We start from the raw sequence: 19,803 nt of genomic DNA, 5'->3' as shown, positions 1-19,803 counted from the left end.
GCCAAGGCGAGAGCCCGCTCAGCAACAACTGCACCACTACAAGCTGAGCCGCAACCCAGGCTTCTCTAACCGTCACGAACAAACGAGGATACTAAATTTTCATCTCGGCTCTTCCTCACAAAAAATAAAACAAATCAAGAACTTCCAGGAACATAGCATAAGCCCTGTAGCCCAAAAAAGACAAATATGAAACTTGCAACAGGATGAAAACAGATTAAAAGATGGGCAGAGCCGAAGCTATCGAAAACGCAACTGTTCCCATGTCACACCAAAGTAGTGCCCCCTAACCTGCTGACAATTTGATAAAACGCATACATACTATCCTAGTTCAAGAATTCCAAACATACTACTGACAAATACTCGCAGGTCTATGTCTGACTTTTTGCTGACAGTACTGCAATAATACAGGTGGGGTAGGCCATTCAGCCTGTCAAGCCTGCTCTGCCATTTAATACTATCATGGCTTATCATCTATCCCCAATGCCTTTTTCAAAACTATCCACATATCCCTTTACGTCATTGACAGATGTCTAACTATCAATCGCTAGTTCTAACATCACCGAGCTTCCACAGCCCTCTGGGGTAAAGGATTCCAAAGATTCACAACATTTTCTCCCAATCGCAGTCCTAAGTGGCTTTGCCCTTATTTTGAAATTGTGCCCTCTGGTTCTAAACTCCCAACCAGGGGAAACACCTTTTTTGCATCCTGAACTTTTAAGCATTTTGTATATTTCAATGAGATCACCTCTCATTCTTTGAAACTCCAGAGAACACAAGTCTAGTTTTGCCAATGTCTTTTCACAAGATAGTCCGCCATCTCAGGAACATCTGGTGAGCCTTCATTGTACTCCCTCTATAGCAATATCATTCCTAAAGTAAGGGACCCAAAACAGTACACAGTGCTCTAGGTATGGTCTAACCAAGGTTCCATGCAATTGAAGCAAAACTTCACTAGTCGTGTACTTAAATCCACGTATGATAATAGGCTACCAAACCATTGGACTTTCTAATTGCTTGCAGCACCTGCATGTTGGCCTTCAGTGACTTATTGATGAGGACACACAAGTCCCCTTGTACAGCGACACTTTCTAATTGCTTATCATTTAAGAAATACTCTGCACATCTGTTCCTCCTCCCAAAGTGGATAACCTCACAGTTTTCCACATTATAATCCATCTTCCATGTTGCTGCCCACTCACTAAGTCTGTCCAAATCCTCTTGAAGCCACTTTGCATCTTCTTCACAACACACATTCCTGCCTAGCTTCCTGCCTATCTGCAAACTTGGAAATATTACATTTGGGTGGAATCTGTGTTTTCAAAGTTGTAGATTTTTCGAGCCGGCCCCAACTGAAAAGGGAAACCAAAAAGGGGAACAGAAAGAAAACTGATCCTCTGAGATTCCGAGAAAATAAAAATTGAAGCTGCAATTGAAAACCAAAACTTCCAGGGAGACTGACCCTGACAGAACACCATATAAAAGGTCACAGATCAATCCAAGCTCAGTAAATATTGAGGGGTCGATAGGTGCAGTACAGGCAAGCTGAAGAACACAGAGGCTAGACCCAGATGAGAATAAGTAAGTGTATAGTTGCTAGAGCTGTTTCAGTTACTTGAACATAATATTAGCGGATACATGCCATCAGACTGAGTTGAGGAGGTTCCGCAGGTGCATGCTATTTATTGGTGAAGACTGTGCCCATGGAACTCAGGTTGGTTATATGCTGTAGTTGAGTGGGAATCAGGCTAAATTCGAGACGGTGATGAGTTGAAATTCTTCAAGATGAAGACACTTTTATGACCGAGATTGACTGATCCATATGCTTAATGGATTGCTCAGCCAATTTATAAGAGCTGCCTTAGTTGTATCTTCAATTTAATGTGTAATTTATAGTTTATAATCAATCAAATTTCCTATGAACACAGAGAGCGAGAGAGAGAGCTGACTGGTGGTGATTTAACCCAAGGGTCACCACACCTCAGGCGGGCCACAAGGTTGAGAAGGCGGGTAACCTCAGCAGGTATGGGAATTGAACCCAGGCTGCTGGCATCACTCCGCATCGCTAACCGGTCATCCAGCCAATTGAGCTAACAAATCTTCCAAAAGAGAGTATGGACGGTGTACAGTTCTGGTCTCCGAATCGGAGGAAGGACGTTCTCTAGACAGAGTGCAGCGAAGGTTTAGCAGACTGATTCCTAGGATGGCGGGACTGATGTTTGAGGAGAGATTGAATTGGTTCGGAGTGTATTCGCTGGAGTTCAGAAGAATAATAGAGGATCTCTTACAAACCTATAAAGTTCGAACAGGCGGCACGGTGGCACAGTGGTTAGCACTCCTGCCTCACAGCGCAAGGGTCCACGGTTCAATTCCGGCCTCGGGTGACTGCCTGTGTGGAGTTTGTACTTTCTCCCCGTGTCTCCGTGGGTTTCCGCTGGGTGCTCCTGTTTTCACCCACAGTCCAAAGATGTGCAGGTTAGGTGGATTGGCCGTGCTAAATTGTCCCTTAAGTGTCCAAAAAGGTTAGGTGGGGTGGGTTACAGGAATAGGGTGGAGGTATGGGCTTAAATAGGGTGCCCATTCCAAGAGCCAGTAGAGACTAGATAGGCCGAATGGCCTCCTTCTGCACTGTAAATTCTATGATTCTATGACTAGACAAGGTAGATGCAGGAAGGATGTTCCCGATGGTGGGTGTGCCCAGAACCAGGGGTCACAGTCTGAGGATATGCAGTTGACCATTTAGGACAGAGATAAGGAAAGATTTCTTCACCAGAGAGTGGACGGCCTGTGAAATTCATTACCACAGGAAGTATTTGAGGCCAAAACATTGCATGTTTTTAAGAAGCAGTTAGGGAAACAGCTTAGGGCTAAAGGGATCAAAGGATATGGGGGGAAAGCAGCATTAGGCTACGGAGTTGGATAATCAGCCATGATCATAATGAATGGCAGAGCAGGCTCGAAGGACCGAATGGCCTCCTCCTGCTCCTATTTTCTGTTTCTATGTTATCTGAGATAATATTTAGTGTTTGGTTTGCTTGAGGCTTGTGTAGTATATTATCTTCTATTTTAAACTTGTGGCTTCAATCTTTTAATAAATAACTGGGATTTCAGACTTTTTTTTTTTTAAGTAAGTTACTGGTCTCAAACGAGATTGTAATTGTACATCTTTTCCAAGTCTGGAGACCTTAGATACAGTTAACAAAAGCCAGAGCTCAGAGATTCCCAAATGTGAGCACTGGTGCTGCTGAAGATTAGGCAATGAAAACCAGGCAACTTGCTATCACAGAGCTTCCGGATGGTAAGCTTCCTGATAATTATCCAGCCAAGATCACAACTGGAACACTGGATGACAGGCAAGAAGCTAGACAAATGGGCAGCACAGTGGTACGGTGGTTAGCACTGCTACCTCATGGCACTGAGGACCTGGGTTTGAATCGGCCCCAGGTCACTCTCCGTGTAGAGTTTGCACATTCTCCCCGTGTCTCACCCCCACAACCCAAATATGTGCAGGGTGGTTGGCTTGGCCACGCTAAATTGCCCCTTGATTGGAACAAAGAAAGAATCCAGTGATTAGCCAACTCCTCCAGGTTCCATTGATGTGTCAATACGGACTGGTCAAATAACTACTATTCATGCCCAGCTCTGCTCGTACTCAACTGAATCTTAACAGAAAATTAGCTTAGTTACAGTCTTCCATCAACAGGCAAGACAGAGGAGAACCAGATCAACTCCAAACAGACCATTTATTTATTCCACCCCCCCCCCCCCCCCCCCCCCAATAATAATTAGACAACAACATGTGCTGGTCAACACGTCCTCCAGGGGCCCGGTGACATGTGATTAAACCTCCGCCCCCTGCCTTTTTGTCACAGATCCATCTCACAATATTGAGCCTTTCCAAGACTTATTGCATCCAGGCAATTAGGGATGGGCTGCAAATGCTAACAGTGCTATATTACCAAACAATTACAGTATAAATTTGAGGTTGCTAAGGCGAATGCGGACAACGGGACAAGCGCTCTTCGTCGGGGAGTTAGATGAAGAGTAATTCCTCGTTACTCTTGCACATCTCCTTTCAGCTAGATTCAGAAAGTAAAATCAAAACTGTAGAAAGGAGAAATAAACTTTTCAAAAGCATAACATAATAATAATCTTTGTTATTGTCACAAGTAGGCTTACACTACAATGAAGTTACTATGAAAATCCTCTAGACGCCACATTCCTGCGCCTGTTCGGGTACACTGAGGGAGAATTCACAATGTCCAATTCACCTAACAGTACGTCTTTCGGGACTTGTGGGAGGAAACCAGAGCACCCGGAGGAAACCATGATCCCGTCTGCCCTCTTGGGTAAACATAAAAGATCCCATGACACTATTTGAAGTAAAGCAAAGGAGTCCTCCCTCACATTCTGGCCAATATTTATCCCTTAATCAATGTCACTAAAATAAATTATCTGGACATTGCAGTTTGTACACCTTGCTACGCACAAATTAGCTGCTACAGTTCCAATATTAAAACAGTAACTACACTTCAAAAGTTAAAGTGGTCTGGTACGTCCTGAGATTGTGATAAGCACATTATAAATGCATGCCTTTCTTTTGTGTGTTGATGCAGAAAGCTCCAAGATGGGGCAGCACGGTGGCGCAGTGGGTTAGCCCTGCTGCCTCACGGCGCCGAGGTTCCAGGTTCAATCCCGGCTCTGGGTCACTGTCTGTGTGGCGTTTGCACATTCTCCCCGTGTCTGCGTGGGTTTCGCCCCCACAACACAAAAGATGTGCAGGCTAGGTGGATTGAACACGCTAAATTGTCCCTTAATTGGAAAAAAATAATTTAGAAAAAAAAAGAAAGCTCCAAGGTACTCCCTCCCCCCATCAGAGATGCAAGAACTAATTTCCCTCAACTCTTTGGATTAGAGAAAGGAAAATGGTCTCAATTCCCCACCCCTCATGAACAAGGGTGAACTTGAACAACTGATCTATCAACACCTAGCAGACAAGAATCACACATCACACACAGAAATAGAAAAACAGCGGAACTGCACTTCTGAGAAAATGGCCAAGAAAATAACATTCCATGGCAGTAAACAAGACCTGGCAATTCCTTCTATTTCACAACTGTAAATGAACTTGTGAATTAGCATAAATAAGTGGATCATAGAATCCCTACAGTGAATGAGGCCATTCGACCTATTAAATCTGCATTGACCCTCCATCTATAGACCCACTACCCACACCCTTTCCCAGTAACCCGTGCATCAATCATGTCCAATCCACCTAACCTTCACACATTTGGACTGTGGGAGGAAACCCACACAGAAAAGGGGAGAACATGCAAACTCCACACAGTTACCCAAGGCCAGAATCAAACCCCGGTCCCTGGCGCTGTGAGGGAGCAGTTCCGCTCTATCTTCCACTATCACTTTCAGAAATGTAAGCAATTGAATTTGATGCATTCCAACATCATTCGTATCTCATCATTATACAAAATATAAATAGTTCGCAAACAATTTTCCATAAATCTGGTGCCTCTTTAAACAGACACCAAACAGGTGGTGCCAGTCAATATCAATGCTTCACAATGGAGGAAGTAAATAAAATAAGAAGAATCTTTATTGTCACATGTAGGCTTCACACTGCAATGAAGTTATTGTGAAAAGCCCCTAGTCGCCACATTCCGGCACCTGTTCAGGTACACAGAGGGAGAATGCAGAACATAGAACATACAGTGCAGAAGGAGGCCATTTGGCCCATCGAGTCTGCACCAACCCACTTAAGCCCTCACTCCCACCCTATCCCAAATTACCTAACAGCACATCTTTTGGGACTTGTGGGAGGAAATCCACGCAGACACGGGGAGAACATGCAGACTCCACACAGATAGTGACCCAAAATTGGCAAACAGCTGCTGTCCTCGCTAAATGACTGACAATATTTACAAACAATTACGTTTTCAGTAAAGTAATAATAGTCACTTATCTTCTAATAAGACACTGGAGACAAATTTACCATTCAGGGCAAAATACATGTATCCTTCCTCGTATTCAGGTGCTGGTTTAGCTCACTGGGCTAAATTGCTGGCTTTTAAAGCAGACCAAGGCAGGCCAGCAGCACGGTTCAATTCCAGTACCAGCCTCCCCGAACAGGCGCCGGAATGTGGCGACTAGGGGCTTTTCACAGTAACTTAATTTGAAGCCTACTTGTGACAATAAGCGGTTTTCATTTCATTTCATTCAGAGTATTAACGTGTCAACTCAAAGTCTCCTGGATCAACCGTCACAAAACCAATTTTTGTTCACCTTCCATACCTTTCCTATTCTCCTGAAAGACCTTGACACGTTCACTGCATTAATGGCTCGATCTGCTGTTGTTGCTCTTGCAAGGGATGAGGGAATAAAGAACGCACTAAGATCAGATATTTTTTGAAGTCATCCACTCACTCACTCATTCACTTTAATGACTGTTGGTTATTGCGTACAAGAACATTGCAAATTGTGTTATTAATGTCATTAGGCTTTTAAAGAAACTTCAGAACACTCGGAATGCATGTTGAAGGAAGAAAATCCATAAATGCAACCCAATCGCCAGTGACTTAGCAGCTACCTGTCCTGACCGCGGATGCGGAAATCAGAAAAAAAAAATCGTAATGGCCAAAAAAAAGACGTGGCAAAAAAAAATAAAAGTCCAGGCTCTCACCGCACTCCACGAAATCTTCCGAGTTCCCAAATTCAGACTGAGTTACGCAGCCATGCTTCTGCAGCTGGTTATTGTTACTCAAGGACAAGAGGGAAGAAAAGTACTCCGCCCAGGCCGAACGGCACAGCCAAAACAATAAAAGTTGAGCGACAACCGCTGCCGCCGCGACTCGCTGACTGGCAGCTGCCATTTTTCTTTTGCACCGCGGCTCGTTCGGAGCACAGAGTGGGTGGGAGGAAGTGGCGGCATAGCCGCGATACCCTCTGGGAGGTGTAGTTCTCCTGGCTCGGATGCCAGCTTGCGCCATCAGAGGGAAGGACTACATTCCCCGTCAGGCGTTGCGCGGCGCCCTTTCCAACGCGAGCTGGTAACCAGGGCAACGGCGAGGAGCTGGGGCAGGTGGAGGACGGTTGGCCCGGGCCTCGCGCTCGCCTTTTTGAAAGCGAACCGCCCGTCGCAGGTAATGGCGGCACCGTCTTACCGGTGCGTCGAATGCGGCGAGGAGGCGCTGGAGCTGCACAGGGACTACAGTCATGGCATCATCAAGATAACCATTTGTGTAAGTTCAGAATCTCCCTCCACCCCATCTCGAGAATCTTACACAATGGTTACAGCACAGAACGAGGCGGTTCGGCCTGTCGGCGCCGTGCTGGCCCACGGAACGAACACCAACCCCCGACCTTCTTTCTTCCGATAGCCATCCACATTCTTCCTTTTCAGATAACATTCCTCATTCTCTTCTGAATGCCTCGATTGAATCTGCCCCCACCACACCCTCAGGCGGTCCATTCCAAATCCTACCCGGTCTTCAACTTGATAGAATAGCAGAATCAAACTCGGGGGCAAATTAATATGGGCACTGCCCAAAAATAACAAAGAGCAATGGAAATTTATGAAATGTTAAATCCAAATGTCATAAGAGGGGTCGATAAAGCAATCCAACTCCTGCGGTGCCCACCGGGCACGGGAGACCTCGAGGGTGCCTGTGGACACCGCATGCTCTCACCAAATCCTAACCGCTCGCTGAATGAAAAAGTTTTTCCTCGTATCTCCATTACTTTCATAATCATAATCTTTATTAATAGTTTAATAATCTTTCTTGTCACAAGTAGCTTTACATTAACACTGCAATGAAGTTACTGTGAAATTCCCCTAGTCGCCACATTGCGGCACCTGTTCGGGTACACAGGGAGAATTTGGAATGCCCAATTCACCTAACGGCACGTCTTTTAATAATAATCTTTATTGTCAGAAGTAGGCTTACATCAACACCTCAATTAACTTTTACCAATCACATTGAATCTGTGCCCTCTGATTCTCAATCCTTCTCCCATGGGGACAGTTTTTTTACAATTTTGTCTGTCCAGACCCCCTCATGGCAGCACGGTAGCATTGTGGATAGCACAATTGCTTCACAGCCCCAGGGTCCCAGGTTCGATTCCGGCTTGGATCGCTGTCTGTGTGGAGTCTGCACGTTCTCCTTGTGTGTGCGTGGGTTTCCTCCGGGTGCTCCGGTTTCCTCCCACAGTCCAAAGATGTGCAAGTTAGGTGGATTGGCCAAGATAAGTTGCCCTTAGTGTCCAAAATTGCCCTTAGTGTTGGGTGGGGTTACTGGGTTATGGGGATAGGGTGGAGGTGTTGACCTTGGGTAGGATGCTCTTTCCAAGAGCTGGTGCAGACTCGATGGGCCGAATGGCCTCCTTCTGCACTGTAAATTCTATGATCTCTCTGCCTGTTGGTACTCGCAATAATTCTATCATTTAGAACATCGAACAGTACAGGCCCTTCGGCCCACGATGTTGTGCCGACTATTTATCTTAATCTAAGATCAACCTAACCTACACCCCTTCAATTTACTGCTGTCCATGTGCCTGTCCAAGAGTCATTTAAATGTCCCGAATGACTCTGACTCCACCACCTCTACTGGCAGTGCATTCCACGCACCCACCACTCTGTGTAAAGAACCTACCTATAGGGATATCTCCCCTATACCTTCTTCCAATCACCTTAAAATTATGTCCACTCGTGACAACCATTTCTGCCCTAGGGAAAAGTCTCTGGCTATCCACTCTATCCAAGCCTCTCATCACCTTGTACACCTCTATCAAGTCTCCTCTCTTCCTTCTTCGCTCCAGTGAGAAAAGCCTTAGTTCCCTCAACCTTTCTTCATAAGACATGCCCTCCAGTCCTGGTAAATCTCCTCTGCACCCTCTCCAAAGCATCCACATCCTTCCTATAATGAGGCAACCAGAACTGGACACACTATTCCAAGTGTGGTCTAACCAAAGCTGCAGCAAAACCTCACGGCTCTTAAACTCAATCCACCTGTTCATGAAAGCCAACACACCATATGTCTTCTTAACAACCCTATCAACCTGGGTGGCAACTTTGAGGGATCTATGATGTGGACCCCAAGACCCCTCTGTTCCTCCACATTTCCAAGAATCAGGCCTTTAACCCTGTATTCAGCATACAAATTCAACCTTCCAAAATGAATCACTTCACATTTATCTAGGTTGAACTCCATCTGCCACTTCTCAGCCCAGCTCTGCATCCCGCCAATGTCCTGTTGTAGTCTGCAACAGCTCTCAACACTATCTACAACTCCACCAACCTATGTGTCATTGGCAAAGTTACAAACCCATCCTATCACTTCCTCATCCAAGTCATTTATAAAAACCACAAAGAGCAGAGGTCCCAGAACAGATCCCTGCGGGACACCACTGGTCACCGACCTCCAGGTGGAATTCTTTCTATCGCAGTCTTTTTTCCGCCAGCCAATTCTGTATCCAGACAGCCAAATTTCGCTGTATCCCATGCCCCCTAACTTTCTGAATGAGCCTACCATGAGGAACCTTATCAAATGCCTTACTGAAATCCATATACACCACCACACCCACTGCCCGACCTTCATCAATGTGTCTCGTCACATCCTCAAAGAATTCAATGAGGCTTGTGAGGCATGACCTGCCCCTCACAAGCTATGCTGACTATCTTAAATCAAACTATGTTTTTCTAAATAATCATAAATCCTATCTCTCAGAATCCTTTCCAATATTTTGCTCACCTTAGACGTAAGACTGACTGGTCTGTAATTCCCAGGGATTTCCCTATTCCCTTTCTTGAACAGGGGAACAACATTCGCCTCCCTCCAATCATCCGGTACTACTCCAGTGGAGAGTGCGGACGCAAAGATCATCGGCAACAGCCCAGTAATCTCCTCCCTCGCTTCCCGTGGTAACCTTGGACCAGGCCCGTCAGGCCCAGGGGACTTATCTATCCTGATGTTTTTCAAAATTTCCAGCACATCCTCCTTCTTAATATCAACCTATTCGAGTCTATTAATCTGGTTCATGCTGTTCTAATGAGCAACAAGGTCCCTCTCTCTGGTGAATACTGAAGCAAAATATTCATTTAGGTCCTCCCCTATCTCCTCAGACTCTAGGCACAAGTTCCCTCCACTATCCCAGATCAGCGTACTCTCACTCTGATCATCCTCTTATTTCTCACATAAGTGTGGAACGCCTTGGGGTTTTCCATAATCCTTCCCGCCAGGGCTTTTTCTTGCCCCTTCTAGCTCTCCTAAGTCCATTTTTGAGTTCCTTCCTAGCTACCTTGTAACCCTCTAGAGCCTTGCTTCCTCAACCTTACGTAAGCTTCCTTCTTTATCGTGTAATTCCTACATGCATTGGACCTTCCAAAGTGCATTACCTCATACTTGTCTGGATTAAACACCATCTGCCATTTCTCCGCCCAAGACTCCAATCAGTTTATATCCTGCTGTATCCTCTGACAATCCTCTTCACGATCCGCAACTCCATCAATTTTTGTGTCGTCTGCGAACTTACTAATCAGACCAGCTACATTTACTTCCAAATCATTTATATACACCACAAACAACAAAGACCCCAGAAAGGGCAGCACTGTGGCGCAGTGGGTTAGCACTGCGGCCTCACGGCGCCGAGTTCCCAGGTTCGATCCTGGCTCTGGGTCACTGTCCGTGTGGAGTTTGCACATTCTCCCCGTGTTTGCGTGGGTTTCGCCCCCACAACCCAAAGATGTGCAGGGTAGGTGGATTGGCCACGCTAAATTGCCCCTGAATTGGAAAAAATGAATTGGGTACTCTAAATTTATTTATTTTTAAAGAAAAAAAAACAGGCCCCAGAACTGATCCCTGTGGAACGCCACTAGTCACAGCCTTCCATTCAGAAAAGCACCCTTCTACTGCTACCCTCTGTCTTCTGCACCCAAGCCAGTTCTGTATCCAACTTGCCAGCTCTCCTCTGATCCCATGAGACTTCACCTTTTGTACCTGTCTACCATGTGGTGTCGCTGGCTAGGCCACCATTAACTGGTGGTATGAATGCAAAACAAAGACTATCTATTCTCCCCACTGTTGTTTTGGAAACATTTAAAGTCATGTATTTTTACCCTTTTGTTTTTGGGATCTTGAACCAAGATTTAACTCATTGCTTATCTCTTTGACCTGAGAAGCTGGTGATGGGCCGTATCCTTAAATGTTCATAGTCCTTGTAATCATGGTGTTCTTAGAACTGTGTTCCAGAATACAGATCCAGCAACAGTGTCAGCTGTGGTTTAGTGGATAAACACTCTTGTCTCTTGAGTTGTGGGTCTTGAGCACATAATTTAGGCTAACACTCCAGTACAGTACTGAGGAAGTGTTGCGCTGTTGGAGGTGCCCTTTCTGGATAAGATGTCATGATGTAAAGGATCCACGGCACAGTTAAAAGTGGGGAGTAGAATTATCACCAGCTTCCAGACCAAAGTTTATCCTCAAACAACATAATCTAAATAGATTATTTGGCCATATATTTTGTTTGTGGATTTTAGCTTTGTGAAAATTGGCTGCATGTTTTATGCTTTTAGTTTAGGATTCACTTCTGAAAATTGTAATTGATGTTCGATCACTTAATTTTACAGTTGGGATTGATAATTTTTGTTAAGTTACCAAAGGGTATGGGCAAAGATGGGTACATGGAGTTAAGTCACAGATCAGCCATAATTTCACTGAGTGACACCGGAACAGGCACGATGGGCTAAATGGCCTACTCCTGTATCTAAGCTCTTATTCACAACAGTAACTACACTTCCAAAAAGTACTTTGTTGACTGTAACGCATTGTGGAGGACATGAAAGGCATTGGATGAATGCAGGTTGTATCTTTATCTAGGTCCAGGTCAGCAGTGGTTTGTGACTCAAATGATGGGGAGGGAGAGGCATATTCGGTTCAGCAGTTGGGACATTGATTATCCAGATTGGTTTGTCCAGAATGATTAAGTTTCTTGAGTGTTTTTTGCACCTGCACCATTCCAGGTGAGTAGTGAGTATTCCGTCAAATGCCTATCATGACTCTTTAGGTCGTGGAAAAGCACTGAGCATCAGGAGGTAATCAATTTGTCACAGATTCTACCCCATTATTGTAGCTACTTCATTGATATGGCTGGTCTAGTTAAGTAAACCTCCCCCACAAGATGTTTTCAAAAGAAAGAAATTGCACTTATGTAACACCTTTCAAACTTCAAAATGCCCCAATGTGCTTCACAGCCAGGTTGTTCAATTTCTTTGAACAGCTAAGTGAGGAAATCTGGCAGCCAATGCATGCACAGTAAGGTTCACAAACACCAATGAGACAAATAAATAAATAAAAATAAATAATCGCTTATTGTCACAAGTAGGCTTCAATGAAGTTACTGTGAAAAGCCCCGAGTCGCCACATTCCGGCGCCTGTTCGGGGAGGCTGGTACGGGAATTGAACCTGTAATGCTGGCATTGTTCTGCATTGCAAGCCAGCAATTTAGCCCACTGTGCTAAACCAGCCCCTGGTAATCAGTTAATTTGAATTTTTATTGAAAAGCAAACTGCTGTAAATGCTGGTAATCTGAACTAAAAACCGAAAATGAAAATAGACTCAGTAGGTCTGGCAGTATCTGTGGAGAGAGAAACAGAGTTAATGCTACGAGCCCAGGGTGACGACTCTTCAGAGTTGCTCTGAAGAAGAGTCATACTGGACTTGAAGCGTTAGCTGTGTTTCTCTCCATGCATATGCTGCCAGATGGTTTCTAAATCAGTTAATCTGGTTAGATGAAGTTGATTGAGGGTAAATCTTGACCCAGCTGCTGGGAGAACACTGATCGCTGTTATGGATAAGGCACATGCAGTGTTTCAGGTCTTATGCAAAAATCAGCATCTTAACACAGCATTCCCTTATGCCAGGGTCACAGTAGTACTCCTAATTCTTCTATAAATCCATAAATGTCATCCATTAAATGTGAACCTAACAATTAGTGATCAGCAGGACTGAAAAATAATTTTAACTTTTACTTCCAGAAATCATGCCAGAAACCGGTTGACAAGTACATTGAATATGACCCAGTGATTATTCTCATTGATGCAATTTTGTGTAAAGTTCAAGCTTATAGACATATAATCCTCAACACCAAGATTAATGTAAGTACCTTTAAATTGTCGTATTGCTTCACAATTAATTCCTTGGTAATTACAATACAATAAAATACAATACAAGCGTCCCTTTTGTGCATCATGAGACTGATACTTGCCAGAAAAATGTGACTACTTTTTTTTTAAATTTAGAGTACCCAATCATTTTCCAATTAAGGGGCAATTTAGCGTGGCCACTCCACCTAGTCTGAACATCTTTGGGTTGTGGGGCGAGACCAACGCAGACACTGGGAGAATGTGCAAACCTCACACGGACAGTGACCCGGGGCTGGGATTGAACCTGTGTCCTCAGAGCCGGCATGCTGTTTTATTTCCCTTCACAATTTTCTATCCTTTCCTTCTGAAGGCATTGACTCTACTGAGTTTATGGTTAGAAGGCATCAAGTGCCCTCTAGCATCCTTCTTAGGTTTCCATTAGTCATGCATAATTCAATTAGTTTTGCCTTTTGCAATATTAGCATGGTTAATTCAATGGTTTTTTTAAATCACCTTTTCCTTCAGATTCATTGGAAGCTGTGTATATTCTGCTTGTTGTGTGAAGCATATCTTAGGTGGTCACAGCTACAAGATTCACAACGAACTGTTGATCCTACAGATATAATTCGTTATGCCAAAGAATGGGACTTTTACCAAATGTTTGGATTAGCTAGTTTGGGTAAGATCACTTTTTGTTTTACTTTATAAGAAACATCATCTTAAATGCTCATCCTTCTTGAGTGAAAGAATATCTGTCATTTGGACTGAAGGAACCATGTTTCTCTTGTAGCCCTGTTGAGCAGATATAATGTATATGTATATATATGGACCCTGTTTTTGTTTAATAAAATAAAGCCCAATTTGATTGAAGTAGATTGTGATACGTTCAGCTCTCATTTTCTCTTTGTCCCCATTTCATCATTTACATTCCCCCACCCATCCCAAATAGAAGATGTACATTTGATCCTGCATGCTTTTGAATTATACAAACTCTTTACCATGCTTCTACAAGTGACAAACACAATTGCCTTCCCAACAGTGGGCTTTAAGAAACATTGTTGCAAACATGATATGCAGATCACCCACCCCAGCTTGACCATCGTTAATGTGACTTGGACAAAGCAAGTGGACAATAAAAGAAAAACTGCAACAATGTTGCTTTTCTCACAAAAAAAATCTAAATTATTCACTAACTTGAATTAAGCTGTGCAAATAATTCAAAACGGGATTGATCTCACAATTCACATTATCAGATAATTTGAATGAGGAATAGACACTTTCAAAAGCTGAATTAAATCATGAGTTATACTTTGTAAGAGCTATACCTTAACCTGCTCCATTATTGCCTAACTATTCATATCCAGATAATTACCTGTGCTTGCTTCTCTTCCTGCTCCCTTCCCTCACTATTACCTCAGGAGCCCCACCCAAACTCTCATTTACTTATTACTTGGCGACGTCATCCAAAAACATCATACACCGATGACCCTCAGCTCTACCTCACCACTACATTTTTGGCTCCTCCACTGTCTGATGTGTGTCTCAATTTTTCTGACATCCAATACCGGATGGGTATAAATTTCCTCCCCAAAATATTGGGTAGATTTAACTCATTGTCTTCAGTAACTGCCACAAACTTCATTCCTTAGTCACTGGTTCTATCCTTCAACCAGACCATTTTATTTGATGCTAAGCTTCCAATCACAAATCCACTCCATAATTAATGCTACCTCCTCCTACCACAATAACATTGGCCACCTCTACCCCCAGCTTCAGCTCATCCACTGAACCTTTCGCTCTAGACTAGAAAATTCCAATGCTCTCCTGGTTAGCTTCTTACCTTCCACTCTCCATAAACTTGAGATCATCTAAAATTTTTCCTCCCTGTATCTGAATGCACAAAGTCGCTTTCACCCATCACCCCTGTGCCTCTATTGGCTTTGGTCCAACTTGATTTTAAAATTCTCGTTGTTTACAAATCCCTTCATCGGCATGACCCTCCTCATTTCTGTAACCTCCTCCAATTCCACAAACATCTGAGATCCCTGCATTACTCCAATTTTGGCCACTTGCGCCTCCCAGATTTTAATCACTGCAACATTGACCACTGGAATTTCCTTCCGTAACCTTTCAACCTATCTCTCCATTAAGACACAACTGAAAAACTACCAAACATTTGGATGCCTGACCTATTATCTCCTTATGTGGCTCTGTGTTGAGTTTTAATTTGCTAATACTCCTGTGAAGCAGCCTGGTATGTTTACAATGTTAAAAGCCGTATATAAGTGAAAAAAGAGTACAACTTGCAAAAGTCCTGCCAAAAAAGACGTATGCTGTAATTGTTTTTATTTCTAGAGCTGGCAGCGTTCCTGAGTGGAGCATTTCTTTTCTTGCGGTTAACGAAAGATGAGTTCATCCAGAAAAAATCAAATCGGAACACTTTACTCATAGCTTTAATATTGTCTGGTTATGGGAAACTCCTTGTGATTCCAGCAGTGATCTGGGAGCATGACTACTCACCACTATACATTAACCTCATCAAATTCTTTGTTCTTGCATCAAATGCACAAGCTGTCAGAGGTAACCTGCTCATATCAGATTAACTAATTAACATATTTTGAAGAAATGTTAATGTCATAGCCTTCTGTGTTAACTGTTTCATTTTGTGAAATCCAATGAGTTTACAATGTAAAGATAAGTTTCCATAACTACAGTTTCAAATTTCCATAACTACAGTTTCAAATTGTGTTAAATTTATCTGCAGATATTTTTATTTTACCATTTAAAATGAATGGAGGCAGTTGATATGAAAGCACTATTATTTTGTTTAATAGCATCTATCTCTGACTTATCCACCTCCCTGATCAACATTTTAGGAAGATCTGGAATGCGGTAAATTTAATTTCTGTACAAAAATAATAATCTTTATTATTGTCACAAGTAGCCTTACATTAACACCACAATAAGAGGACAGCACGGCGGCACAGTGGTTAGCACTGCTGCCTCACGGTGCCGAGGTCCCAGGTACAATCCCGGCTTTGGATCACGGTCAGTCTGAGTTTGCACATTCCCCTCGTGTTTGCGTGGGTTTTACCCCTACAACCCAAAGATGTGCAGGGTAGGTGGATTGGCCACTCTAAATTGTCCCTTAATTGGAAAAAATGAATTGGATACTCTAAAAAAAATTTTAAATAAATAATAAACACTGCAATGAAGTTACTGTGAAAGTCGCTACACTCTGGCGCCTGTTCGGGCACACAGGCAGAATTGAGAATGTCCAATTCCCGTTACAGCACATCTTTCAGGACGTTCATGCTTACTGTGAATTGAAAATTGTGACAACAATAGATTTGTATTTACTGTAAATTAGGTTAAATGGTTTTCAGGAACAGCTATCGGATAACTTGCATCATTAAAATCTGAGTGGAAAAACTGCAGGTTTATTTTTTAAAAATCTACGAATATTAATGATTGAAGCCATTCCATTTGTGCAGAAATCAGATTTTTATCAGTCATTCCTTTCTAGTTTTGCAATGCCCAAGTCTGACCTCGGGTTAGATTGTGGCACCCTTTTCCAAGCTTCAATTTTCATGTTGAAAAAATGTGTTCTGCATCTGCCTGCACTCAAAGGACAAAGAACTTGGATGAGTTTTTCATTAAAATATTTTGTACCTGGGGTGGCACGTTCTTTCTTTCTATGTTTCTTATGTCAACAACTAATTTTTACCTTTACACCTTCCTATAATTTTTGTTTTATAAGTTTAGAGTACGCAATTCATTTTTTCAAATTCAGGGGCAATTTATCGTGGCCAATCCACCTACACTGCTCATCTTTGGGTTGTGGCGATGAAACCCACGCAAACACGGGGAGAATGTGCAAACTCCACACGGACGGTGACCCAGGGCCGGGATCGAACCTGGGACCTCGGCGCCGTGTGGCAGCAGTGCTAACCACAATGCCACCATGCTGCCCTACACCGTCCTATAATAACAGAGCACCATCTTTTCATTTTTGGCCACGCTAAAGTGCGCCTTGATTGGGGGAAAAAAATAATTGAATAATCTAAATTTATAAAAAATTAAAAAGAAATTACATGGGACCAACTAATTCAAATCCTGACTCTTCATTTTAGTTCAAGGTCCAATGTAACAATATACATGTCATTTGTTACATAGTTATGTTCCTGTCCTGTGTTTATTTTAATGTATTCTAACGGATTGTTTTCTCTTACAGTGGTGCTGAATAGCACCAGGAGGTTTGCATTGTCTGTCATTATCGTTGGATGGATGGTGGAACAGTTTACAGCCTGCATCTTTCAACAGCTCAAATTGAGTGCATAAGCATATGTTGCGAACATCTAAAAGCACAAGTACAGAATAGATAACCAACTGGTTCACAAGCCATCTGACATTGTTCTATCTGACAAAACTTTTGCGGTTTGCACTGATACACACTTTCCAGAACCAGCTTCTGAAAGATTTTAACAACCATCAGTAAATATGCAAGATTGTGATGTATCTTTCTGATCATAAAGACAATCAAACGTAAACTTCAAAATCTGTATCTAACAACCACCTGTGTGCTGTTTATGGTCAAAATCATTCAGTGACTTCGTGCATATCATGGGCAAGGTAGCACAGTGGTTCACACTGTTGCTTCACAGCGGCAAGGACCCAGGTTAGATTCCTGGCTTGGGACACTTTCTGTGCGGATTCTGCACGTTCTCCATGTGTCTGCGTGGGTTTCTTCCGGGTGCTCCGGTTTCCTCCCGCAAGTCCAGAAAGATGTCCTGTTAGGTGAATTGGACATTCTGAATTCTCCGTCAGTGTATCCGAACAGGCGCCAGAATGTGACGACTAGGGGATTTTCACAGTAACTTCACTGCAATGTTAATGTAAGCCTACTTGTGACACTAATAAAGATTATTCTTATTACATAACATGCAGAATTACTGTCTTGCGACTTCCGGGTGCGGCTATGCAGAGCTAGGTCGCATATTCGGCAGCTCCTGCTTGGAACGGACTTTTGGGCTCTTTTACAGGGCCCCCACGGCATTTGTTTGACATTTCCCGGTGTGGGAAGAAGGCTGCAATATTCCCCCGACAGTGTCCCCCAGGAAGGGTATGTCTCTTGGTTGCCAGACACACGCAGAAACAGTAAAAGATTTGGCTGCAACTGCAGGATAAACAGGGCCTCTTCCAGCATGCAGGCGGGGGAAGGGCAAGCTTAAAGCTGCAAGCTGACCTGAGGGCCTGTATCAAAAGTGAATTCTAGCAGCAGAGGGAACAACTGTGAAAAGACCTCATCAAGGCCACTGAAGGGACTTCCGGTTGCGGTGATGCCTAGCTAGCCGCACGCTTCGGCGGCTCCAGCTCCGACGGACCTTCGGGCTCTTTTAAGAGCCCCAACGGGGAATTTTTCGACGACGCAACCCGGTGTGGGGCGTGTGAGAAGGGAGTCCCCCCCAAACGAAGGAGGAAAAAACCGGCGGCGGTGGCTGCAGCGCGAGGAATCGTCGACCAAAGGGTCAGAAAGAGAGAAGTACAAGATGGCGGCGGAGAAAGCGCAGGCGACATGGGGGCCTGAGCATGAAATTGTGAGACGGTGCGTGGAGCTGCTGAAGAGGGAGGTGCTGACCCCGTTGCTACAGGCAATTGAGGGGCTCAAGGAGACATTAAAGACCCAGGAGACAGAGCTCCGTGTGGTGGAGCAGAAGGTGACAGATATTGAGGACAAGATACTGGGCCTGGCGGTTCAGACACAGACGCACGAGGCACTTCATAAAAAGTGTACTGAAAGGATCGAAGCCCTAGAAAATGGAGCGCGAAGGAAGAACCTTCGGATACTGGGTCTCCCTGAGGGTGTGGAAGGAGTGGACTGTGGAGCATACGCAAGTACGATGCTGAGCTCACTGATGGGTGCTGAGGCCCCTACGGGCCCCTTGGAGGTGGAGTGGGCAAATCGGATTCCGGCGAGAAGACCAAAAGCGGGAGAACCACCCAGGGCGATAATCGTGCGATTTTACCGCCTTAAGGATAGAGAAGAGGTCCTGAGATGGGCTAAAAAGGTGCGGAGTAGCAGATGGGAGAATGCAGTGGTACGGGTATACCAGGATTGGAGTGCGGAGGTGGCGAGAAGGAGGGCGAGCTTCAACCGAGCCAAAGAGGTGTTGCATAAAAGGAAGGTGAAGTTCGGGATGCTGCAGCCGGCAAGACTGGGTCACGTATCAGGAGAGACACCATTATTTCGAGACGGCGGAGGAAGCATGGACTTTCATCAAAGAAGAGAAATTGGATTGGAACTGAGGGACTGATGCTGCAGGAAATGTTATTGTTAATGTTACGGTGGAAGTTAATTGAGAAGTAAACAGGGAAGGGGGGAGACATTGGGGAAATGTGGGCGCCGGTGAGGGGGGAAAGACGGGACATAGTTGGAGAATGGGGAAGGGGAGGGGGAGGGGAAAGGGAGCTGCGCCATAAGAGGCGGGTCAGGTAAAGGGATGTTCCCGCACCATAAAGAATAAGGCGGGAAGACAGGCGCAAGGCGGATGGGAGTTCCCCACATGGGGGGGGGGGTCGAGGAGTGAGCAGGAGTAGCCGGGGTCAGTTGAAGTCAGCTGACTTACGGAAGTAATATGGGGGGAGCAATCATGCTA

At 44.2% G+C, this 19,803-nt stretch overlaps 2 protein-coding genes across 7 annotated transcripts in view; one reads left to right on the top strand and one right to left on the bottom strand.

Moving 5' to 3' along the window:
• The window catches only part of ttc13 (tetratricopeptide repeat domain 13), a 95,338-nt gene extending 88,428 nt beyond the window's left edge, over positions 1-6,910 (bottom strand). For 2 of the 5 annotated variants that reach the window (XR_011948516.1, XM_072512997.1), the window contains exon 1: positions 6,692-6,909. Coding sequence is in view for 3 of the 5 variants with exons in the window: in XM_072512997.1 (XP_072369098.1) it covers positions 6,692-6,881 (190 nt within the window). In the remaining 2 variants the exon portion in view is untranslated. Of the gene's footprint in view, positions 1-6,691 lie in introns of all 5 variants that reach the window. The other 3 variants (XM_072512985.1, XM_072512991.1, XR_011948510.1) reach the window with 2 other exon arrangements.
• A 140-nt stretch (positions 6,911-7,050) lies between these two features.
• arv1 (ARV1 homolog, fatty acid homeostasis modulator) lies at positions 7,051-18,087 on the top strand. 2 transcript variants are annotated; one of them, XM_072513010.1, is made up of 6 exons: positions 7,051-7,250; positions 13,040-13,159; positions 13,673-13,826; positions 15,503-15,727; positions 15,982-16,039; positions 17,382-18,087. In XM_072513010.1, the coding sequence occupies exons 1-6, from the start codon at positions 7,155-7,157 to the stop codon at positions 17,392-17,394; spliced, it is 666 nt and encodes a 221-aa protein (XP_072369111.1). In that variant the 5' UTR covers positions 7,051-7,154; the 3' UTR covers positions 17,395-18,087. The 2 variants fall into 2 exon arrangements, with proteins under 2 accessions (XP_072369111.1, XP_072369110.1); XM_072513009.1 differs by lacking the exon at positions 15,982-16,039 and having other exon boundaries at positions 7,053-7,250.
• Positions 18,088-19,803: the final 1,716 nt, after the last annotated feature.

Source organism: Scyliorhinus torazame, chromosome 1 (genome assembly GCF_047496885.1).
Source record: "Scyliorhinus torazame isolate Kashiwa2021f chromosome 1, sScyTor2.1, whole genome shotgun sequence".
Classification (NCBI taxonomy): Eukaryota; Metazoa; Chordata; class Chondrichthyes; order Carcharhiniformes; family Scyliorhinidae; genus Scyliorhinus; species Scyliorhinus torazame.
The sequence above is the reverse complement of the archived record's forward strand: the minus strand, read 5'-3'. Positions and strand labels throughout refer to the sequence as shown.